The following is a 26302-nucleotide window of genomic DNA, read 5'->3' as shown; positions in this document are numbered from 1 at the left end:
TTACTATGCAACAATCCATTCCAAAATAAAGCAACATTTGTTAATTTTTTTATGAAGGTCATGATTTTCTTGCTTCAGTGCTCGTGAAAGTGAAATATTAATGTCATGCACAGGAATGAAGCATACTGAAACCCCCTAGAGGTCTGTCAAGACACCTAGTTCCAGAGTTTCAGAAGCAGCAACCAGAGCTACTTCACTAAAGACCATTCTTCCACACTGTGTGGCAGTTAAGCCGTGCAGAAAGGCATTTCAAATATTTGACCAACATCAATTGCTTTTTGTGTTTGCAGGCATGGATGAATCCAGATTCCCCCCCCAAATTATCAGGAACATCACTATATTATGCACCTGAAGACAATGAAACACTGTCAAACAGAATTAAGTGTGGCTACTGGAAAACAAAACAAAACAAAATACCACTAGACAGCAATGAACATGCTGTGTTCATTGTTCTTGGAGAGATAATTCAAAATGTAGATTAACAAGAATTTTCCATTTATCCCCTGCCACATGAAGCATATGCCCAAATTTAGTTAACACTAGTCTTCCGTGAATCTTAAATTAACTCATGGAACATAGATAAAAAAAGCCAAGACCAAGAATTGTTTAAAACTAAAAACTAAGATTTTAGTTTCCAATAACAAATGCAATCATGGAAATGGTCAAAAAGAAAAAAAAAAAAAAAGGAACTAGCCCCCTTCTAAAATTTCAATGGCACATTCTATATGTATCAACACAAACAATTCCATGGCACCTGTTCTCAATGAAGAGAGCAATGGTGTGATAGGAAACAGGCAAATCAAAATGCAGTGGATATAAGGATAAGTGTGCCCATCAATTGTGGCAGGAAGCACTTTGAGTAACACCAAGCACCACACCAGAGCAAAGTGGTCTGCTGACAGTATCTGCTTCTTCACCTGACACGTTTTGCCTTCCCAAAGGCACACCATCTCATTTTGAAGTCCTCTACCTTCCTTCACAGTGGCCACTTATCTGCTGCCAAGAGCACAAGAGTTGGCTGGGATGTTGTGTTCAAATCAAACTTGCCTTCCCAATGCTCCTAAAGAGTGCTCTCTGGCAGGCCCGTTTTCTCTTTCTACCCTCCAACATAACACATGGAAGATGCTAGAGCACCTTTGCCCAAGCATTTATGGCAGACCATTAATAGAGCTTGCACTGTTAGCACACTTTTGTCAATTCATCACTACCCTGCTGATAGGAAAACTTCATTCACATTAGAGTATAAAGCCGCCTTTTGTGGCAGAGCTCCATGGTACAGACATAGACACTATCAGAGGGCACATGTTACACCTGATCAGTAGCTGAATAAGCACCAGTTATCCATCAGGTGGATAACTTGATCCCACATTAACTCCATGCTCCTTCTGGATGGTGTCATTATTGTTAGCAATACAGTGCAGAAGAGACCACAGATGATTAAAAATTTGTTTCCAGAGACAGAACTCTTTTGCAGGACTGGTTACATGCAAACTGATCGTCAACCAAAGATAGCAGCATCAGACTGTGTTTAGAACCAGCAGACAGTCATCTGCTTCTAAGGTTACTAAAGAAGCTAAATAGGAAACCTCATACCTGAGTACAGCCTATATATTAAGCAAGTTGTCTACAGTTCTACAGCTTGAAAGAAAATACCAGTAACTGCTTTAAAGACACTACCAACCCAACTGTCTTGGAACAGACAGATGAACAACTGTAACAAGTTGTATGAATTTTCCAAGAAGCATCTCTAAATCACGGCGAGAAACCACATATGCTCACAAAGCCTAGCCAATCCATTTTTTAATAATACATTGGATGTCCCTGGAACATTAATCCTCTGTTATGCTGTGACTTAATGCTTGAACTGATGAGCACTATGGGCAAGAACATCTACACATTAACATAGCATTATATTTTTTAAGCAATGATTTGCGGTTGGTTTAAATTACCCAGGCGACAAACTCCAGCAGCACAATGGCAATCATATAACTTTTTCCAATACAACTGGAGGATACCAGGAGCAGCAGCTAGGACAGAGGGCTACAGTGAATATGTATTCTAGTCTAATACTTTTAAGCAAAATTAAGGCTTACTCATCACTAAATGGATTGGATTGTTAGCTAAGCAGTTTAACATAATAATTGCATTTGAACTGAAATACAAGTGTCTATATATTCCTGTGCGTGGAAAAGCATGTGAGACAGGGGACCTGGCAGTTCTCTACCACAAACAAAATTTCTGAAAGTGTACCATAATGCAAAATTATCCACTATCTCTTAGAGATTTGAGCCTTAGCTCAACCTGAACAGCAGCATGGAACAATTGCTGTATTCCCTTGGACACATTCAAATTGATAGAGAAGAAGGGGCAGGGACAGTCTGCTGTATAATCCCCCATAATCCAGCAGAAGCATTAGTTCAGCAAAAACAATGAAACATGGTATCATACGCACCTTAGACTCATTTCCTATGGCAACAACGCCAGCAACACCTTCCCAGATCCCCTCACTCCCAATACCCTCAGATTGTCCCTAAAATGCTATAGAATATTTTCTGCTTCCTCCAGTGTCCTTAATTGTCCTTTATAATGGCTCCAGCTTCATTAGTGTCCCTTGCATAACCTTACTGACCCAGCAGATGGGCAAGAAAGCATATTCTGTGGATAATCTTAACCTATCTGCCTACGGACAGACCAGCATACCAGCCAGTGGATAATGGGCAAATTGCCTCTAACTTTCACTTCTTACAAGAATGGATAAGTACCTGGTGAGGACACATGAAATTTATTTTCCCAAGATGTCTGGGCTCATTACCTTTGAAGCCCCTAGTCTCCTGTCAAATTTATTAGGCAGAATATATTCACTTCAACAGACCTGAATGATGCAAAAGCCTCAGGAAACATGTAAAATAATTTCCAGGACAGAAACAAAGGACTTAAAGGAAATTCCTGGCTCCTAACATTGAAGTTACATTCATAAACTTATTAGGCTTCCTTTCCAAAGGAGTCATGTATTTTTCCTGCTACTTAAGTTTGGAAAGTAATTTCAGAACATCGTTATTCCCATGAATAAAAATTTTACCTTGATTTACTACCTCTACTTGCAGTTAGATCTTTCTGTTCTACATGCAACTTGATTTCAGCCATTTCTCCTTGTTATTGGCACATAGGTGCAGGATGACATACATTAAATGAAAATTAATTTATTAGTACAAACTTCCCCTCTTTGCTTAAAGGAAAATTATACCAGACGCTTTGCAAGATTATTAACCATCTCTAACCCCACGTCTCCTATTTCCCTGTCACCTGTGAAATCTCCGACTTCACATACTGTTTATCACATGGCACCATAGCAAGACTTGGACTCAGGGTCACACTCATACTCTAAGCACAGGGAATTCAGCAGACATGGCGTTTACCTTTGCTAAAATAACAGACCATATTAATTGGCAGGATCCACCACTTGTTAAACCAAAAGTTAAATTTATTTCATTTTCTACTTACTTCCAAGTCTTTAATTAAGTCTTCTGTTATTCTCTTCTTGAAAATTTGCTCAGAGATCTATTTGCTTTAAAGCCTTCCACATCACTGAGGTTATGCAAAGGCCCGTATTTACTTGGAGTATTCCTTTCTCTTTTGCAAAGAGGTCCTACACTGGCTGTTCTCCTGGAGGACGTTAGTCCTGCTAAATCCTTGCAGTTTTCTCTCCAGTACAAAGACTGAAGTCCATGTTTTATTTTCACCTTGATTACAAGTACCTCCCATTTCTACACATCCACTCTGATTTGCCATTCTGCCTCAGCTCTTAAACACCAGTGTCTTGCCAAACACTCAGGACAAAAAGTTAACCATTTAAATTCTATGCACATATCTAAATAAGGTTAATCTCATTCCCAGTTTACCTTCACTGGCAAATTTACCTATTCTCTTTTTATTTACACAGCAGAACATACTGTTTCTAGTTTTAAGGGATTAAAAAAGTAAATACTTTGGAAAGAATTATCCGAATCATTTAATAAACACATTAAAGGTATCAAAGAGAGATGCAACATAATGAAACAAAAGAGCTAAGAATGTATTAGTCCAAAATGGAATGGATGCAGAGGGAAAAGAAGAGAAAGGTTAGTCTAGTAGGTGATGAGAAATCTGAATGCTTCAGACTGGGAAAAAATGCCCAAAGAATCTGAAGAATGATGCATCAGTTTCATAAAAGCTCTGGACAGGATGTACAGCTGTAACATGAGGAATCTTTTAGGGCTGTTTAGAGGATTTCTGGGTTTTCTTTAATGTTATGAAAAATCTATGCTGATATGATAGCACAGGTTCTTTGTTACCAAACCTAACTACTGTCAGTACTACAACCACCATATGCAATTCAATTTATGAGACTTCTGGCTAAAATCATGGTGTCATATGCAAGAGTAGGAGCAGTTTAGGCACTCAAATACTAATGTTTTAAATTAAAATAATTAATACATGTTGCTATTATAATTCATACTGGCCATTAAATCCCAAAAGAGGATATGTCTTGAGCCAACAGCAAGAAAATTCTCTTTTCTTGTGGCAGCTTGCAGAAGAACAATGATTAACAGCAACTTCCCAATCTTCATAGCACTCACCCCTACTCTCTCAACTTTGTCCTTTCATAAAGAAGTTGATAAACTACAATTTCTATACAAGTTTTCCCAGAGATGGAAAACTGCAGGACCTGGTATGAAATATGGCTCCCAGAGAAAAAAGAAAAATAGTTACATTCCATGCATTTCACACGGTGTAATTTTACAATAATTTCTTTCCACAAACAAAACTTTGGAGGAAAAGATCAACCAGATTTTCTAAGACAAATACAGTATTCAACCTTCAGTTCTGTTTGTGCTCATTTTTCTAAAAGGAAAATAAAGATTAAATACTTAAAATATAGAAAGGGTATGAATATTTTATACATGCATATATATGTGTGTACATATGTATAAAATAAAACACACAATGGCATATTTTATGACAATAAAATTACATCTGTGTCCTCTTTTCTTCCACAAAACACAGACAACATCAAGTCTAAAATTGTTACTACTGAATATACATATTTCATGCAAACTGGTCATTTTAATTTAATGTCTAGCAATTAGGAAACTCCATTCAGCACCTACAAGAGTATCATCTAGCATACCAAGAACATGGAGTTCTGAGTCCGTTTAGGAAAAAAGTTATCTTGAGAACCATGTTGCATGAAGAACACACTTTGCCAGCAAAGAGCTTTATACAGTAGAGACAGTCCATTACTTTGGTGGGAACAGGGGGATGACTTGACATAATTCAGAGTAAGATTAAAAACAGGAGTGTGTCTTTTGGGAAGTTCATATATCAGAGCATTGCAATATTTTCACACTGTCAATTTGTTCACTTCTGAAAAAAACGATATAGAAACAATGCAGAATATATAACATACTTACAATTTCAAATAATGCATGAGCATCATCTTTAGTCATTCTCCCTTTTTAAAACGACAAAGGGCTGTATAAACAATGCAAAGCCTGCTCAGGCAGAAGCAAGCTGAGCATAGTGTTAGCCTAAGGAATACTTCTGAGCATTCAACATTCAAAAAAGCAAGCACATCTGCTGTGATAATGCTGAGGGTTTTTTGTGTTTCGAAGTGAGCTGTTGAATTGAGGACACTTTGTACCTTTGTTAACATGACTGTCTCCTAAATCTTATTGCTATTGCAAAGATAATGACAACCGATAGACCTGTCTGTGCCAGGAGGAAAAGACTTTCAGGGAATCACGCAATTTTATCAGAAAAGTCTCAGAGCACTCAGAACTGAATCTTCCCCTTATGTTAATCACAGCACTGGATGGTACCAGGCACTACCCTTCTAAAATTAAAGCTTCCCCAGATTTAGCAAGGAATATTTACTACAGGAAATAAAGGTATTGCTTCATATGTTAGCTAGTAAAATATAGCACAAGTTCACTGCGCCTTATATGGAAATTTCAAAAGCTCAGTTCAAATACAATACTTCCAAGCCAACTCTAACTCTTTAGCCTTAAAACACACTGATACAATGATCCAGTATATTAAGACATGAGACTGTTCAAAATCATCTTGGAAGGAGATTTTCTTCCCATTTCCAATTCACTAACCCTACTTTTATTAAAGTATGTATTTATCAGTCCATCAGCCTGTTAAGACACCAAAAGAGCAACACCATAAGCAACATATTTGGCCCTACATAGAAACATACAGTGATAAATTTTAAACAAGTATTCAGACACAGCTATGAAAACTTTGTCTCACTAAACCATGTGGAGTTCACACCCCTAAAATTAGCAAGCTACACTGGATGTAACCAGAGATAAAAATTTCTTCTTAAAAATAGAAATTAAGACTCTATTGCAATATGCAGGGGATATAAATAAAGTGATTTCAACTCTATGTGACATTTTAAAGCTGTCTTACTAGGCAGTCTACAAATTAATTGTAGCCCTTTATTTTTCTAAAATCAGACATAAAGGTTTAACAACACCACCACCACCACCCAAACCCAAAACAGTATTAGGGTTCTGTTTTACACATAAAATTACTTTCTCCACTTTTAAAAATGCGAATTCCAACCCAAGTCTTAAGACTTCAGTTTCCATATTAACAACTTCAGTACAAGTTAATTCAATCAGCAGCTGCAATAATGGTATAAGGCTGAACAAGCTTTGTTTTCTCATTGCTAGAGAAAGACAAAGTGAGGGAAACTAGCAAAATAAGCCATGAGTCTGCAGGAACAGGGACCAGTGCTGCAACTCCCCTCATACTTGCCCGTCACAAACAAACAGGCACAAATATTAACTACACAGCTACACTTAGGAGTAATGAGCATCAGACCCAAATTTCCTTAACTCACAGACACCGATTTGAGCCACAGCACTGTAGATAAAGGGCAGAAATTTCCTCTTTCCCCCATCTCCCTCCTTTCCCCCATTCTCTTCAAAATGTCCATTCAGGCATAGTAAAAGCAACTACATACTGAAGATTATAGGGCACATTCTGAAAATAAGACATTACAGTTTTGGGAATTCACTGACAGATTATGCTGAAGAAGCAGTTACAAGGGGAACCAATGCATTCTTACTCTGAGGCTTGGAATAGAGGAAATTAGAAGATCATCATAAAGACTAAAAGTTTCAAAGGAATTAGGACACAGTACCATCTGTCTTTGGAAGGCCACAATTTATGCAAGTTAAGTTACCTATTTCTCAAGCAACCTCTAGTTTGGACCTCTGTTGGAGCCACTGAGTACAAATTCTATACATGCTTTAATACAACAGCAGTGCTCCAAGACAGTCTTTCCACCTCAAACTCCAAGCTTTCTTTGCCCTTCTACCCCTGCCGCTGTGCTATACAGGTTCCTTTTTCAGCCACACCTGCTTCACAAAATGAACATGACAGCACTAATACTTGCCAGTGTCTGGGCGTAAAGTAGTCTCATATAAACAACACATAAGAGTGACATTGAAAACTTACCACACAGCACTTCTTGACAAGATGTGAAGACTCGCTGCATATGCTCAAACACTATACAACTTTACATTCTAGTCTTAGAAAACTAGACTCCATCTCCTTAGGGAGGATTCATTTTAACTGGCAGAACCTGCCAAAAAGGTTAAGCTAGACTGAGGTCTGACAGACACAGGAGGAATAATAAACTGTCTAATATGTTCTAACAGTATATCTTTTGCTGTAGGTTAGGCAAGGCCAAGGTGAACTCCTTAAACCAACAGAAAAATGTACTGAAAAAAACCAGCTTGCTTCAAACCCAAAGTAGTACTGTATATACACAAACAAACAAGCTCAATCACACTTTCCATGTTCTAAAAATTCCTACATAAATTTCTGCCTTAGGCTTTTTAAAAATCAAGTTCTGAATTTCTGAATCTTGTAATGCCTACCTTCCTGAAAGAATTATTTATTTATTTATTTATGCATAAGCAATACCTGTAACAATACAAATACTTTACACTGCGGCTGTGTGCTCCCAGTTCCTATCACTAAAAGCTTGTCTCTTTCTGACTGCTTACTGACATGCTAAAAGTTCATAAATGCCTGTTTTCATTAATGAAATTATTACAAATAGTGTCTGCAGAAGGCCTAATCCTGCACCACTGAAATTACACAGTGTTGCTGCTGATTTACCCAAGAGCAGGACACAGCTGACGGGAATGCCTTGGTGGTGGTTCCATCTGCTTGCAGCCTCAAGTCTCCCACAAAACAACACAGGAAAGTCAGTATCAGCCTAATTCCAATTCACTGCACCACTAAAACTGCAAAACACTGCCAAAATTAACATTATCAGAAGCATATGCTGCTACCAAAAGTAATAAGAGCCCTAAAGATTTACAGAAGCAATCTTCTACTTTCTTGCAGTAATGATAAGGTAAACTTAAGATTACTTTCCTTCTTTCGAAGTCACACAATGGTATTTTTTCACCTTTCTTTCTTTATTAAAAAAAAGGAACCTTTCCACAATTTTATTCTGGCTTAACTACACTGAGAAAAATAATGCACTTCTGTACAATACTCACAGCAGGAGCACTCTATAATAATCATAATAGAGCCAAAACAGAGGGAAGAGGGGAAAGGAAAGGTAACATCCTGTACTGCCAAATTTCTGAGCAACTGGAGACCAACAATGGCTTCTATGCATAATGGCAAAGCTGGCAAAAGACAGAGATTTTTTTTTTTACAGTTTTCCTAAAACAGTACAGTTATGCATAAGTGAAATGAAGATTCAGTAATATTAAGAATGCACTGTGCAAGAGGGAGAGCCAGAAAAGCCTTTTGCTTTTCCGCCTAATAAAAAGAACTTTAAGTCCCACTCAAGAGTAAAGTTGATTTGGCACAGATGCCTAGATATTCAGTACATACATCTAGTTCTGTAACGCAAGGAAAATGGTGAAACTTGAATCTTTTATGCAGTGCCTGCAATATCCACTGCCACACAGCTATTTAGACTGGATTTAGTCTCCCCAGCTTCAGATGCCTACCTTTATGTGATTTAGTTTAAGTGTCTTAAGTTTCTACCAAATCAACAGACGAGACAGATCACCTGCAAGAGCTGTAGTCCACACAACTACCTTAAGAGCAAATGCCCAATTTCAAACAGTTACACAAGACTTACACAATTTTGGGGGAAGAAGCATCTATAGTAGGTAGTATTAAAGTCTGCCTGATGTGAAAAGCAGGAATGTGCATTCCCTGCATATTTTTGGATCTCCAGAAAAAAGCCAAAGTTTTGGGGTTTTGTTTTGGGGGTTTTTTGAAGCATCCACCCAGATGGCTAATGATTCTGAAATATATATCCTTCACTGTATTTATCCCCTCCCCTATGCACGTTGGGAGAGGTTAAATGACTCCCATCATCACACAAGGTGAAAGCTGCCACAGTAGCCTGAACTCATGTCACCAGAGCCTTAGGCTAACATTGTCACCACCACTCTAGACTTCATTTCAAAACATAGATTCTCTTCAAGCAAGTCACAACTTCAACCTTCTCTGACATAACCGCCACACCACATAATGGCACAGAGCACACAGGATTATTCTAGTTGACTTCCTCAAATCCAAACAAGAATAACCAAAACAAGGGCCTGGTTATTTGTTTCAAAACACCACAAGTAGGTGTATCTTCATTGCAAGAGTACTTGTTCAAAATTAAAGAGCAATTCACATATATGCTACAGTGTAATGTACATATTCACTAGTAAATGAGAAATTCCACTTAAAGTATGCATGAAAAGTGGCAACATAGGTCAAAACATTTTGTGAAAGAGCAATCTGTAAGCTACTGCACTCAAAGCCCAGCTTCCCAAACCTAAATGAATATCGTAGCTTCTGGCATCAACAAATCACAAAAAGCTTGACACCAAGTTTTATGAATGTCACTAGAGATTCCACTTGATCACTTTCAGATCGGGCTTTGTCAGTTCATGTCTTTATCCTCCCAAATCCACCTGCAATCCAAGACTTTCCAGTTCCTTGGTAAAAAGAGAAAAAGTGTTCCTTGGAGGCAAAGAAAAACACACAAAATAGAAAGGTGTATCTTTTTTCTACATTAAATTTATATTGCAAGACATAATGACACCCCTTAGGTAGAAATCCATAGGAAACCAGTTTCATAAGTATCAGAAATAGAAGATTTGCTCAATAGGATCTCACTAGGGAGAGAATACCATAGGAGTTAACACTGGAAAGACACAGTGGAATGACCTGATAGCAGCACACCTCCTTTACCAGTAAGCATCTAGCTCTTGCAGACAGTAATGCTCCTTGGCGCTTCCCAAGACAAATTACTTATGACCACATCCATGCAGTTTATGGGAAAACATGCAAGGGCCAACAAGGACAGTCTCAGAATTTCTGCATTGATTGTCAAAGATCTTCTCATTGTCTTCACTCTTCTTTTCTTAAATCTTCTTCAGGTCTTGTTAATAAATGCTTTCACTCTCTCTCATCCCCCAGCCTTCCCGTGCCTCTGGTACAAAAGTCTACCAAATCCAATCCATTTGCACAGGACAGAAGGACCATAATTCTTGTACAGATCACAGGCCCACATCAGGACCAGCGGCACCTGCTTGTGATGAAGTTGTACATCAGAAGGGCCTGCGTGTCACCCATTGCATGAAATCATGTGTGAAGAAAGGATTCCACTGTAGAGACCTTCACAAAAAGCTGAGCAGGACAACAACTTAAGAGCATGGCAAACTCGCTGTCAACCTTCTGGACACATTTTAGCACAACAGGAGCCTGGCAGTTACTGAATCACTCTGCTGCCATTTACTACCTGGCTTTAAAAGAGACTCCTAAGAATATCCCTTTAACTCTTATCTTAGGAGCAGGCTGTCATCCTTCACTTGTTAGAGTGAAATTGTGCAATTTGCTCCAAAAAAGGACTGGTTACAGGTGAGAAGATGTAGCCAGATTTCTTCCTTAAGATATGGGAGGAAGGGGGGGTAGAACAAAGATAACCACTTTTTCTGGACATAGCAGAGAAGGGGGAAGAAAGAAATCAGAAACCTGATGAGGTGAAGAGATACTTTTCTGATCTGGCAACAAATATCAGGGACAACCATAACACAGAATTGTGTTATTCCTGCCAAAACCTCTAGTAAAAGAAAGATTCCTAACATAGTAAGAGCCAGACACTCCCATACTATGCACATGCATTAGTAACTGGAGCAATACCAAGCATTGATGCATTTTATTTTCAAGTCATCTGTGCGGAGTCAAGAAGGGAAACAAGAAAATCACACCTGGCCTTCGGAATAAATTTTTGGCCTGCTTCTAGCCAAGTCCACATTTGTCACACTTCAACACATCGCAGATTCTTCTTAGTGGTTTAGATACAAACAAAAAAAAGCAAGCCAGATACATAATTCGAGTGCAGTCAAGTTTATTTCATGAGACCAAAGAGAATCCAAAGGCACATGATACAGGATGCATCCTCTTCATAACCCAATATATCAGAACATTATTGGTAAACAGTAGAATTGAGGCAGGTATGAGAAGAAAAGGTTCCAGAAGTTGACATTCAATAAAACTTGACTCATCACAAGAGCAACGTACATTTCTTTCTTAACATTTTTACTGTATTTAGTCATACTCTCACTAACAATATTTTATTACCTTTTCTTCCTTTTTTTTATATGTGTGCCCCACCCTCAACACCAAGAAGCATTTCTCCTGTCCTTTCCTGATTACTATAAATTTCAAATTTGAACTCATGTTTCTTCTAAACTTAGCAAGATAATGAGAATTTATTATTTTATAATAATAAAATAATTACAATAAATTGACACTTGTATGACACTATTGACACTTATAGTTCAGTGTCCACATACAGCACAAATATCAAAAGTGTGGATTCAAAGACTCCAGACCAGTACATTCAAAATTTACTGCAGATGGAATTCTGTGTCTCACTCACAGTATCTACAACATTTAGACACTTCTCTTAAAGAAAAAAAAAAAAAAAAAAGGTGAAAGAGAGAGACAGAGAAAGTGGAGTGACTCCATCCTAGGCAGAGCATGTGAAGTCCCACCACTATTCCTCTCTCCATCACGTCTCCCTACTATCCTCTCCATTCCTTGCTATTGCCCTGACCATGCCCAAAAGCAGCTGAGAGCTTCCCAGTCACACACTTCCCCTGCCCCTCAGCCCTGGGACAGCAAGTGAGGAAGCTTGGCACAGGGAGGGGTGCAGAACCTATAAGCACAATATGACCACAGTGGGGGTGAAGGAGCCCCATGCTAGGGTACTGCTAACAGACTTGATACAAGATAGCTCTGAGCAGCTTTGGGAAAGCTGGCAGGGTGAAGGTGGCAACCTGCAATGCTGCAGACTGGACGCGAAGCTGTGAATGAGTGCACCGTCAAAAGTCATCTTTAAGTAAAAAGAGTTCCTCACACCTAACCTAGGCAACGCGCACTCAACAAGATCTGTTCTTTAGTTTTTTCTAACACTAAATGTCTCTTTGAGACTAGCACTGGGTTTGATCCTACTCGGTTCCAAAGCTTCCACCTTTCCTTGCAGTTGTCTGCAGCCTTCAACCAAAGCTTCTTGTCTACTGTAATCCAAAACACAGTCAATGGCCACTGGAGTCCAACAAACAGCCACCTCCTGTTTGATACAAATTTATCTCCTAGGAAGTGAGGGTGAAGCAGTGATCTTCGGCAGTTCTTAGCACACTTACACTACAGTATGCTACTAAGCTGTACTGCCCTGAATTAGAAAAAAACATTAAGAGTCAGTTCTAATTGGTCTGTCAGTTTGATCTTTGGGTGTCACTCGCCTGTACAGACATGCTGGCATAAAGCAGCACATTTTCTGCATATTTATATCATTTTGCATTTGAACAATGAGCACTAGCTTAATTGTAATTTCTGTATTACATGTACTGGAATAACTTGGAATAAAAGGAGTGAACACTGTAAAACCAGAGAAACTTGAACATCAACTTACCCTAACAAGGCTTCTCTTCCTGTCACAGTAATTCTTGTAGTGTAGCACTGAAAGCCCACTTAGAAATTCACTTAGATTTAAGAACTAATAATCTACAGACCCCAAAGCACTGACTGCTCACATTTCCTGTAAGCTGTGTTACTTGCTTTTTAGGTGATGGTAGGCAATATCAGGTTTTTCTCAAGAATGGAGGACTTGCGCTTCCACCAGCTCTGCACAACACTTTGTCTCACCTTATAAATCAACACCTCCTGTGCATATAAACTGACTCCAGAGCATTGCAGTCTTCCCTATCTTTAAAACACCAACTTCCACTGTAATGCTTCATCTTCAACCCCAAAGCCTTGCTTTAAACACAGATTAGCAAGTCAATAGAAAAAAAGATCTTATTTGATGCTTAAAAAGCCAGTGGTGTAGGATCTTGTAAATGCAAGAAGTTTTTTTGAAAGCCATTGTCCTATTAACTTCAACAAAAATCACATGACATAATCAGAGTGTTTAATTGTTGCAATCCTTAGATACATATACACACACACAGAGGCTGCTCTTTTTGTCACAACCTTTGCCACGAAACTAAACAGGTTTCCATACATTTTTAGCCAAACCCACTACAAAAGCATTTATTTACAAAACAAAAACAAAGATAAAAACCCACCTACACCATCCTGGTTTAAGTTAGATGAGACTATAATACGCACTGGAAGTAGCATCTACCATCCTGTAAAGAACCCTTAATACGCAGAGAATTTTCCATAAGGCTGTTCTAATTCACCTCAGATTGGTTCCATAGGCCACTGATGTCAATCAAAAGTCTCCAATGGATTCAGCACTACTTGGATCACATTTTTTATTTTAATTCAATAGCACAGTGTTAATTCTTTGCATCCCCAATTAACTTCTTCATCCAGAGCTACTGAAACAAAAAATTTACAAAAAAAGGTAACCATTACTAAACTGTGCACAGATAGGTAAACAAGGAAAAGGTGCCTACTATAGTAAAGGTTAACCAAGAAGTATTTATAATTGGTGCCAAATATTTTATATCAAAGGTCCAAAAGTACACCATAGTCTCAGTGTCCAATACAGAGGTAACCAAGTAAATATTAGCAGCAGTGGTTTCCATAACTTCTGCCCTCTGGAATTTTATCCAGTTGCAACACCTAAACAGAACTATAATGAAGGGGGCCAGCTCTCAATATTATTAAGCTTTTCTGGAATTTTTTTGAGAACAAAAAGCCTCATTTCAGCTTTCTACAGTAACAGCATCACAGCTCACAATTTGTAGATGCCCATAGACACATCCCTCCACTCTCATGTTTGTCCCTAAATTAAAGCTTAGATTATGTACAATGATATAAAAAACTGCCTTAAAGGAGTTCTCACTTGCTGAGTGTCTGAAAAAGGTTAGCTGCACAGCTACAAGCCATCCCAGTTGCATACCAGGTCCCATATGTCAAGGTTTTAGAACAGCAGGTTTATTTTTGGCTTTGTATATTAAACCTCCGCTCGTCTTTCAGACTAAGGGAAGAGCAGAAAACTTTCAGTAGTAAAGGTATTTGCAACTCTCATTAGCAATAGTGCAAATGCTCTTTAGCAAATTTTCTCTATCTGGATACATAAATGAAAAGTGAGAATTACGTTCCACCATTCCTCAACACTACCTAGAAACTCATCTCCCACGCAGGTCTTTCCCCAAACCCACGCTCACTGTGGGGGTGAAGATGAAAGCTGCACACTTGTTAATGGTGCCAAAACAACTAAAACTGGGCAACGGGCAGTGGCAATCTTTTTAGCCTGGACAATGTTAGCTGTCAAATCCATCCAAAACCTTAAAGGCTCAGCCTCTATGCAGACACTGCGCCAGTTGGTGCCTAGTTAAAGCCTTACCTACAGAGATGACGACAATAAGCAAGCTAGGGATCCAGAGCTGTTGGCACCCCCCTACATCACCCCTGGCAACCTGACAGAAGGACAATTACATGTCCTTCAAAAAGAGAGCAAACCAGAAGGTTGGTGATTCTCCCCCGGTGACTTTTTTTTTTAATATAGCTAACGTTTAGAAGGTGTAATAGATGCCCTAGTCCTGCAAGCAATACCATCCACTGCACAAGGATGAATCAAAAGCACACCAAAGGAAAGGAGACACTGTACAATCTTCAGAGACATGAATTTTCCAGGTGGAGACCAAAAACTATGAAAGGTCTAAGTATAAAACTTCCAAACCTAAAAATCAGCTTAAAGCTTGAAAAGAACATGCATCCCCACTTCTATTTACTGTTTAAAACTGTCATCTTGGGGTGGAAGGGAGAAGATGGATTGGGTGAAAATACCACCTTTATGGCTTATAACTCTAACAAAGAGGTTCACCTCACAGGATCAGGGGAGCACAGCAATACTATACTAAGCTGTACAGCAACAATTTCCCCCTTTATTTTGTTTGACAACATCAAATTACACCTAACATTGACCTTTAGCTTTTAGATGTATTTAATCCCAAAATTCAAAGTATACCAAAAAAGAAGATACCAACTTTGTCAACTTGCTAACATTCCTTTCTGGCACTAGCAAGAAAAAATTAAGTCACGGTTTTCCAAACAGTTCTACATGACAAAATCATCTAAACATGATTACTGTTTTAAATGAACAAACCAGGCTTTTCTTCAGTTCTAACCAGCTAATTTGTCTTTTTGGGTTCACATTACAATTATGGCTTCCCTCTCTTATTCCCAATACCTCTGCATCAAGCAGCCTACTCTTTGACAGGTTTCACAGATTTCTAGATACACCATGGATTAAAACCGATGCTTGGAGGTATTAACAATATACTGTCTCATCAAATTATCTTCATCTTATGTCAAAACATGAGGGAACTGTGTGCGTAAACTCTTTGAGCACAAAATATCTGGAGGTTTGGTTACAAGTCACAAAAGCCCAGAACAAGCATTTCTCCTACAGTGATCTTTGCATTTAAAGGAGCACCAGGAGATTAAATCTCCCTTTTTCCTAAAACTATGGGTGGGGTGTTTTTTTTGTTTTGGGTAGAGGTTTTTGTTGTTGTTTGGTTTGGTTTGGTTGTTTGGGGGTTTTTGTTTGTTGGTTGGGTTTTTTTGTTTGGGGTTTTTGGGGTGGGGGTGTGTGTTACATTTTTTAATCCTTCTAGGTCCCTTTATGTTATTTCCTTTAAACATACTAAAGATTTTAAGAAATAAAGGGAATTCAAGGACAGAAGATGAAAGTGATTAGAGGCTTAGAAAGACTTCCATATGAGGAGAGATTATTAAAAAGACTGCTTCGCTTATAGACAAGATGAATGGGAGAGATCATAACAGAGACATGGAAAATGAGAAGAGACATTCCACAGAATGTTTTTTTTCAACAGTAGAAGGCAAGTGGCTTTCTGTATTCTTCTTTAATGTAAGCCTTTGTGTGTATGTGAGATCACGCAAGAATAAGTTCATCCACAAAACACTGATTTTATCGCTAGTTTCACTAAGGTTGAAAGCACAAGATGACTGAAATTAAGATTCTCTATTTGTTAATAAATAAACCACATCTGTTCCAGGTAACCTTTTTTTTCTCTTAAATAAAGGAAGAATTCTTACCATTTCAAATTTAAGTCTGCCACTAATAAAGAGAAAGATCTGAATAGGCTCCAATGTGCAAGAAATTATGTAATTAGGACTTCCTGCATCTCTCTCTAAAGCATCTGGTACTTGTTAAAAGCAGTGAAGGAACTCATGTGCTTTAGTTGTACTAGAAGAGGATTTTTCTCCTACAAAGCCATACGTATAAATTTATAAACCTGATGAAATGTGGAGGATTCTTGTTCTGTAAGGGGTAAAAGATCAAGAGTGAAGAGCAATGCCCCAATTAGCAGCAAAAAAATTGTGTACACAGGTTTCTGAGGTCTAAATAGGACAACCTGGTGAGCATTCAGAGATGACAGCTTTGATAGAGCCTTGAAAAGTAGTTCTGACACAATACTCTAAAAGCAAAAGTCAACACAATGAGGCATAAGTTAGCATAGCCAAGCTAGTTTGAGCATCAGGAATGTTACTACTGCAATTGCATAGACCTCTGCACGGTACTGCCCAAGAAGCACAGTGTAGCCAGAATCTGAGCACCTCTGGTTTCCCACAGTACCGACTGCAAAACCCAGTCCCTTAAGAAAGCACCGTGACACTCTTTAGCTGTCCTGCAAGCTACATTCCACCAAGAACAGTACTTGGTGCATGACAGCTAAAAACACAACCCTTGTTCCCAAATCTTGTCCTACTTCATGGTTTAGGCCCTGATTTTGAAAGATTTGGATTAGTTTTCAAAGTGTTGCAGGAATCAACTAGTAGTAGACGTGAAGCACAGTAAAGCTGTAGCAACTGGCATTAGCAGAGGTGAACTGAAACATTTTGCACAGCTCTATTGTCCACATTGATTCTACCTGCGCCACCAGAGCAGCCTCTCCCTCAAAATACTTGGCCCCCTGAGGCAGCAGTGACTCCTCCATGTTAAGATTGGCTCAGCTGTTCTTCATTAAAGTATTTTCACTCTTTCAGGCACTGGGAACTTTGCACAAAAGGTGACATATGGTTCATTGAAGAGTTGTTAGCAGAGCCCAGGATATCTTATACTTCAAATGGCCTCAAAGAAGAAGGTATTGAACAGACCTGTTGCCTTATACTGAAGGAGCTTTTTAGCTGCAGCAGGACTTTAAAAATCCTTTTCCCTTCAGATTCTACATTTACAAACTCAGAAGGCTATCTTCACAGCAAGTCGTTCTAGCACTTCCGCAAACTGAATTTGATGATGCCTTCCTACAGTATATACAGCTGCAATTTTGAAACCGTCTTCTTGCTTGTCCATAGAGGAGGCTTCACTTTCTCATGAGAAAAATCCTTACATGAGATTGAAAGGCACAGGCAGTAACCTATAGGGCTGGAGAAGGCCTTCAAAACCTGCCCATCTAAAAACCGGACTCAGCAACCTATATTATACAGGCTATGAGATCCAGCAACTACTCCAACACCTTTCTTTTCCCCAGGCTTTAATAAATGGATCTCATGCTACTTACTATACACTGTCCCTATCCTGCTGACAAAACCAGCTCTAAGACTTTCTTCACACAAGCAAGTCTCCCTAGTTTGTTCAGGTTCTCTGAGTGTCCTCCCATCAGCTCTGCATTGCTGTGTTCATGCGCTGCATTGTTTTTCTCCATGAATGTTTGGGAATGGCAGCTTTAACTCCAGCTTCACTGACGCTTTTTATTCAGTCTCGAAAAGAAAAACAGTATCCTGCTTTCTTGCTTCTTTCCTACGTAATACCACCAGTTGTTGCTGCTCCAGCGCCTGACCATTTCCATCCCGCTGGTTAAAGCGGTAAGAGGAATGTTGAAGTTATCCAGACAATTTACCCGGGAAAAAATCCTATTTGTCTGGAATAAGGACAAATGGATTTAATGCAAGCTCTTGCCATCATCTGGAACATACAACCTGCTCCTACCACCTCTAGCAATTATATTACAAGTTCTGTGATATCTGACACAATTTGTAAAGCCCAAGCCCTAGAGCAATGCAATTACATACAACTCTACAAACTTATAATAGAGTTATATTTCCAGTTCTCATCATCGCAAGAAGGGAAGGAGAGGCTAATCCTGATTAAAAAAAAAAAAACACAAATCAGAAGCCAAATACTTTCATAAAATTGTCTTAAGCGTGAGATTTTTCTTTTATTTTTCAATACACAAGTACAACACACAACACTGAATGTTAGCCATGACACTTCATGCTTTTAAGCAGATCAGCTAGACTACAGAGCAGAGACTTCAGAGTTAACTCTTAAATACAGTAAAAATCATCCTTGAAGGTATGAAACTTCCTTCCATGGCCACAGTAAGCTAGGTAGCACATTATTCTTATAGCAAGAACGAAGAAAAACTAATCACTTCAACCTTCACAAAGAAAAACAAAGGAAATACGTAAAATTTTTAACTGGGTTATGACCAGCATGTGCACCTAGCTTACGGTATGAAGAGCACTGTAGACTCCAGTAGCAAAGCTACAGCGTATAGGGTTACCTATTTTTAAAACATTTCATTATGCAGCAACTATCTGAAGCACACCATCTCCTTTCCAGCACTGTCAACTAATGGGCTGAAGGGAAGTACCGCTAATGTGCAGTACGGGGGCGGGGGGGACGACGACAGGACCAAACCCAAACAAAGAAAAAAAAAAACCCAACACAAAACCCCCAAAACCCCAAGAACCACCCTCCCCAAAAGAACCCCCAAAACCAGTCTTCCTGCAGAAATAGCTAATCCCTACACTTCAAACTATAAAGCTCATTTATTGACACATGGAGGATCTCAGCATAGAAAAGAAGTCAGAATTTCTGCTGATATCCCAAGTCAACTAGAGCAACCTCCTTTTTCTTCACATCTTCCTGCAGTGCATGAGAAGAAGAGCAATTTGGTTTATACCTGTTTGAGCTGAGCATTTAAGTGAGAATTTGAAATCTGTGCATTAACTAGAGAGCCAACTGCCTTCATCAGCAGGACATTCACCACAAAGGCTACTAAATATATGAAAGGATCATGAGCATTACCTATACATGCTTATCATATATTGTATGAACAAACCATCAAACTAGTAAGATAAAGAAAGATGAACTTGACAGCAGACCATAAGAAAAACTATCCCATAAAGCTGTACGTCATGGATATACGGTATACCCTTACTTTATCCCTAGCACACACAGATACACCTTTTCTGCTGATCACCATCCCTGCCACAGCCCTCTTGCAAGTAACTTCAGGAAGGGAACCGTAATCATTCTCTGCTGCCAGACATAATCACCTGATCCACAGTTTATTAGACAGACCTTGAGAAACATGACCAAACCCAACTATTCACCGGTGTGATTTCGACGCAAAGCCACTTCATTAAATCGTCAGCGCTGTTGACTTTGGTGAGTAAGTTGTGTATTACTCTCGCCTCCAGCTAGTTTCTATTGTGGATGTATCTTGAACATCTGTTTCTGTTATGTCAACAACCAGTTTCATTTCGTATTCCAAAGAGTATTTAGAGTAGGAATATGAAAGAAGCACAGATTAAAAAAAAAAACAAACCAAAACAAAAGAAAAAACTTCCCTTTAAATCGACAACCTGGCAAACGCGGACACCTCCTCGGGGAGAACACGCTGCAGGTTTCTGTCTGCCCCTCAGAGCTCGGCACCCAGCCCCACCACCCTCCCCTCCTTCCAAGGATAACCCTTTTCCCTACCCTCATCTTACGACGCCGGTGCCGCTCCGGGTCCGAATACGTCCTGTCCACGGCCAGCGCCGTGTCGCTGCCCGGCATGCTGCCCCGCCGCCACCTTCTCCTCACAGGCGCCCGCCAAAAACGCGCCCGCCCAACGGCCGCGGCACTGAGGGGAACGGCGGGATCGCAGCTGCTGCTGCTGCCGCCGCCGTGCGGGAGGGCCGGGCACGCCCGGAGGGCGTGCCCGGCCCTCCCGCACGGCGGCGGCAGCCGCTCCGGTTCTCCTGAGGCGGCACACCCGCATTAACCCCCTCAGAGCTCCGGCTCCCGCCGCCAAGGGGCGAGGCGGGCGTCGGCTGTGGTGGTTTCCCTCCCTTCGAGAAAGGGAGGACGCCCTGAGGGGAGAAGAGGGTAGGGGGCGAGGTTTAGCCAGCGGGAGCGGGCTTAAATCGTCTCTTTTTTAAAAGATTTTGGAGGTCGGTGCTTCTGAGGGGGTAGCAGGAGCAAGGATGATCTCCCAGAGGGGGGACAGTCCCGTTCCTCCTGCTGACAGCCGCTTCAGGCTTTTGGCTAAAGCTCCGGCTCTTGGAAGGAGTTACCTTCCAGACAAATTCGAGCGACTTTCTGCTCAAAGAAATCTAGACCCCGTGGCTACAACGAAGCCCCACAAAACACGGCACATCCTAAAGGTTCGGAAGGGAAAGAAAAGAAGACACCAGAGGTATTAAGTGTGTTGTTCATCCTGGGGCAGGCTCACCTGTAAGGGTTTGACTGTTGGCAGTAGGATAAGGCACTGCGGACGCAGCTGAGTGCTGCTGCAAAACCCTCAACACCCAGAGCTTCTCACAATCAACATGTTAGAAAGAATTCTCTCAAACCGACTAAATAATCAGAGTCTGCAGTTTCCGAAGTGGTCAGTGGAGCATGGCAACCAATTCAGCCCCTCTTTCTGAACACTACGCATACGAGAGAAATCCTTCAGTGCCCTCGCACAAGGGAGCTTCAAACCATACTTGTGAACACCCAAGGAAAACAAGTTTTCCAGGGCACGCTTATGCCAATGTACTTAAATTCCTAAGAGTTGAGCAGAGCTCCTGACTGATTTTTGCATTTATCTTCAGAATACCTATGCTGAGGAATGCGTTTAAATCAGTAACACTTAACACATTTTAAACTACTGTGAAAAAAGTGTAAGTAGAATACTGTTTTTATAATCGCTCATTAAATTGTACAGGAAATGTACTTTTTTTCTTTTCTGGAATAAATAGAAGAGTTGAGTTACCACTTGTACCGTGTTACAAAAAGTAAATCTGGACCTCCTCTGGACTGACTCCCTTGCAACAGCAGCGGGACTTACCTTTTAGGTACAGTTGTTACGATGCTCATGTATGAGTCACACTGCTTTTCTTCTCTAGTTGGAGACAGCAACAGTCCCAAGGCATGTGCGTGTATAAACACCCATAAATCAACACAGCTAACTATCCGGGGCGGCGGGGGGGGGGGGTTGCAGATTTTAAAAAATATTTCCCTGCCACCATTTACTTTTTTTATTGGAATCTTATGTTCTGAGGTAACACTACTGTCGGAGGTTAATTACCTGACACAGGGGCCTTCCTGATGTTTTCATGTAATGAGGTCTTCAAAAAGGAAAGACCTGAAATTCCAAAGTAAAAAGAAATACTAGACCTCACCTTCTTGGCAGGTGTTTCTTCTTCAACTCTAACACCAGTTTTTACAAAGTTATCCCAAATTAAGTAGTGAGTGGGTTTGCTAAGGGAAGCATTATTTGCCCAATGCAGTATTCAAAGTAACCAAACTAACACAGGATACCTGCACACAAGCGATGACTTGCCCTCTTTCCTACACTCCTTATGGAGCTGAATGAGATAGCTGAAGTTGGAAGGCTGCTGGGAAAAAGCTTTAAAATGGGAATTGGATTTCTTCAGTTCTTCAGCTCAGACATGAAATTTAATTCGTGACTCAAAATGTGCCAGAGGGTGGGGGACTCTGGAGGTAAAGGTCAGTAAGAAATTAAATACGCAAATATTGTGGGTTTGGGGTTTTCTCTGAAGTTGTAATTGCACACTTCCAAAGGGGACTGTGCAGTTTCAAGCACCTAGGATGAAACATCCTTATTTCCTCAGAAACTTTCAGGGTTATTTAAGCCTTGCCAGATGCAGTTGATCAAAGCATAGACAAGGTAAGTAGTTGGAAAAGGGGTACATAAAAGGCTTCAACTGCTTTGCTCTTTAGTAATACAAGGCTTATTATAAATCACAGTTTACTCAAAAGTTTAAGAGTTTTATTTAAATAATATCAGCTTTATTTAAATAATACCAGCAGACTAGCCACAAAATGATGAAACTTCTCTTCAAGATGAAAAGAGGCAGGGATGCGCAATATGTATTTAGAGGTATATCATGTGTGGTTGGGCTCAGTAGCATTAACATACATACTAATAGATTTACAAAGAAAGCATTCTCCTAATGTAGCTTCTAAAAAAGAGAGGATAATATGGTTAGTCTCACAAGACCTCGGTGTTGTATTAGTCACACCTTCCAATCAAGCCTGTGGATCCGTTTGCTTGGCCGCTGCTCTCAGCGGTGGCAGTTACTGCAGCAACAACAGCTCCCGTGTCCTGCACCAGCAGCGAAAGCCGTGGCACTGGGCAGTTCTTGGAGGAGCTGTGACCGCACTTCGCAAACATCTCAATAAATGGTTCTTTTCATATGCTGGAGTCAAATCATCTGCGTCTTCAGAATGTAAGTTCAGCATATATCAAACCGTGGTGCCATGCAATCCTCTGGGCAGCCAAAGGCTGCTCTTTTCCCCCCTTATCTTTCCCCCTCACTAGGTCCTCCCTGGCCTGTAGCGGGAGCAGAAGGACTTATCCTATGGCATGTTTGCAGAATACATTTCATTTTGCTTGGATGAGCAAAGACAACCCCCCCTCCTCTCGCACACACAGCTGGTTTGTACAGCTCTCCTTCCTCCCTCCAAAACAGAGACATGACTCCCTGCATGGGGCAGAATGCTGCACAGCACAGTACTTCTGACAGCCTCACCAGGTACTTCTCTCACAGTTATTTTCAAAAGCCCACCGAGTTTGAATAAATGCTCTTCCCACACAGCGCACCTATTTCCAACTGAACCTTCAACCCACAAAAGCAAATCCTTCCATGTATTGGCAGGAGCATGAGGCTGGACTGACAGTGACATAGATAGAAGTGATAGCCCATAGATAAATTCTCTCATCCTTTGTTCTTCCCACAAAGTATTTTTAAATTCATTTCTATGGTTTAAATTAATGATAAAAGCATTAAATCATCCCAGCCATCCATTGTGTCAATTTTAAAGTTCAAATACCTCAAAATCCCTCACTGACTGCCCAGCTGCCCTTAAAGGCACAAAGTAATTTCATCCTCTTCCAGTGCTTTCCCTCACTTCAGCATGCTGACACGACCCACAATGCTCTTGATATTTACATTATTTTGCCCACCTTTTTAAAGTGACCTTTTAAACAATAATGCCAATTAGGAATGGAAGGTCTGGTTAGACTTAAGATCGCTGCACAAGGGCGTACATCACTGTATTCGGCTTCCAGAGGGACAGACATCAATATTGGCTTTGCCAGCATTGCCTGCATTGCATGAATTATGTACACTGATTTATGGATAGGCCATGGAGGGAGAAGCAGCAGCAGTGGCGACAGTGGGATTACTTAGCAAAAGCCAACTCCCACACAATGTAATCCCATGGATGGAGTCATACACACACACTGGGAAGTATCACAAGAAAGGAAACCTTTATGGAGATGGAAGGCATGGAAATTCTGTCATTAGGAGGCTGGCTTGAGGTTTGGCCCTGTTCTCTTTCCAGTTTTATCATGAATCTGGATCTTGGCAATTTACTTCTTTGGACTTCCACTACCACATTTGTAAAAGGAGAAGCATGGTACATCTTTCTTCTGCAGAGAACCTTGAGCTCTCCAGAATTAAAAATGCTATTATTAAATGTTGTGTTCTGGTGTTGTTGGGAGAAATTAAACATGTGGTGTCAAATGTGTATTTCAAAGGCACAATCAGGAAGAAGGTGAAGGTCCCTTTGTCCACAATGGTAACATCTGTACTCTACACAGCATACCGGGGCTTCTTATGAGAGACTTTTTAACATGCCCTCCAAATCTTCTTCCTAAAGCTTGTAGTAACCAGCCCCCAGGGAAAAGGTCTACGTGACAGACTGTCAGTGCCATTTCTAAGTCTGACGGCAAATGGGACAGAGCTGAGTGACGTCAGTCTTGCAGTTATCCGTGAGCACACTGTGACAGTTCTCAATTTATCTGCCAAAGCATGAGCCTTTCACACCCACAGGAAAGGAGATACTCCGCTTCTCTGTACCCAGCACAAACTACCAAGGGATCACACTGAGACTTACAGATTGCATTGCCAAGCTGTGACGTTCATTAAGAAGATGGTGATAAACATTCAGATATCAAACTAAAATTTCAAATCAACTCCTCTCCTCCCCTGTCCTCTCCTCATTAAGAAATGTTTTATGTGCTTTCAGGATGTAACAGCCATGGACACTCTGTGAGTACCCATTTTCTACACAGGAAAAAGCTTCAGAAATAAGACTGTCATTGTGTATTAGTGATGTGCATTGATAGACGGTGAAGGATAGGGAAGCATGTGAAAAATTCCAGTTGAGGGTAACAGAAGTTCTCCCTCTTCTTCCTTTCCCCTGCCTACTATCCTGTGTCCCTTGCTGTGTGACGAGAGGCAATTTCAAGCCCTTTCCTCATTCTCATACAGCCTAGGAAATTTCTACTATGTAATTCCTCATTGCTGCTGCTGAGCGACAGCAATTGTGCAAACAGTACCTACAGGATGGTGGCAGTGTTTTGCATTTCAAATGCTGTGACTAAGAGCCACCTTTTTAGCAGACTTGAATGCCAGCTGTTCTGTATACCCAAGAACTTGCCTGGAACCCAGCTATTTACGTTAAAGATGACCCACGTTGCAGAGACAAGTACAGAATTCTCCCTCGGGCAATGTGAATGGTTGCTGCTTATCAGCGTACAAATCTTCTTCTGCGTCATAGTATGTGATTTGGGGTCCTTCTGGGAACAAGCGTATGAAGGCTGTGTGTCCCGAATCAGACGCTTTGATAGTGCCATGAGGTATGCAGGACCAACAGCTGCAGCCTATTGGTGCATAAGCATGTACCCCATTCCAAAACACGAATGTGAACTTACATCCAAACCGTTCAGACCGCAGCCATAAGACAGCCAGCCTGAATCTCCTATTACTGCATAGCCTGGTGATTACATCAGTTACATCGCTTTACCCCAAATTAAAACAAACAAGCCAAAACTTCAAACTAGACATAGCCCATGAGCACAAGAATTGCTCTCAGGATGTGCCACCTCTACCCACTGCTCAGAGAAGTGCACGCAGCCCCCCTGAAGTGGCATGTAGCTGGGTACCTGACATCTGAGCTCCTAAAGGCTCTGTAAGTCAATACACCACAACTTTCACCCTCCTGCTTTATGGCTATAGCTTCACAGACATCCCAGCTCAGTTTGTGGCTGATGGTTGCACAGAGAGATTGTAGATTGTGCTGGAGAGGAACCTGTCAATTTTATTTGTCTGTGAAGTTCATTGCATGGCTGTGGCTCTGTATAAGTTACATCACGCTAAATGTGTGACATCAATTATTTCCATATCAAGAGACAATGTCAAATGCAGGATTAGGACTTCTTTACCAGTCAACCAGAAAACACAGATGGGTTATGAGAGGACAGAAAAATTAATGATTATGCAAGTAAGCCTACAGCTCTTCCTGGTGAGCATTGTTAGAACGTAGCCCTACGGGTTTCACTGCAGTGACTCTACATCTAGAGATGCAAGTTACAGGGACATGAAGCTCAAGTTCCCTCAGCACTATCAAAGTCGACTACCTACAACTCATCTAGCTGTGGTTCTGCTAAATCTAATTCAATGCAATATGAAAGCTTTCCTTTTAAGACCAGGTGAACAG

The 26302-nt window shown here is 40.5% G+C and overlaps 1 protein-coding gene across 1 annotated transcript in view; it reads right to left on the bottom strand.

Annotated features, from left to right (window-relative positions):
- TMCC3 (transmembrane and coiled-coil domain family 3) overlaps nt 1-20474 on the bottom strand; it is a 52329-nt gene extending 31855 nt beyond the window's left edge. Inside the window, exon 1 of the mRNA XM_075058118.1 lies at nt 20285-20474. Within this exon, the coding sequence (XP_074914219.1) occupies nt 20285-20362 (78 nt within the window). The 5' untranslated portion in view covers nt 20363-20474. The remainder of the gene's footprint in view (nt 1-20284) is intronic.
- Nucleotides 20475-26302: the final 5828 nt, after the last annotated feature.

This window comes from Buteo buteo, chromosome 26 (genome assembly GCF_964188355.1).
Source record: "Buteo buteo chromosome 26, bButBut1.hap1.1, whole genome shotgun sequence".
Lineage (NCBI taxonomy): Eukaryota > Metazoa > Chordata > Aves > Accipitriformes > Accipitridae > Buteo > Buteo buteo.
The sequence above is the reverse complement of the archived record's forward strand: the minus strand, read 5'-3'. Positions and strand labels throughout refer to the sequence as shown.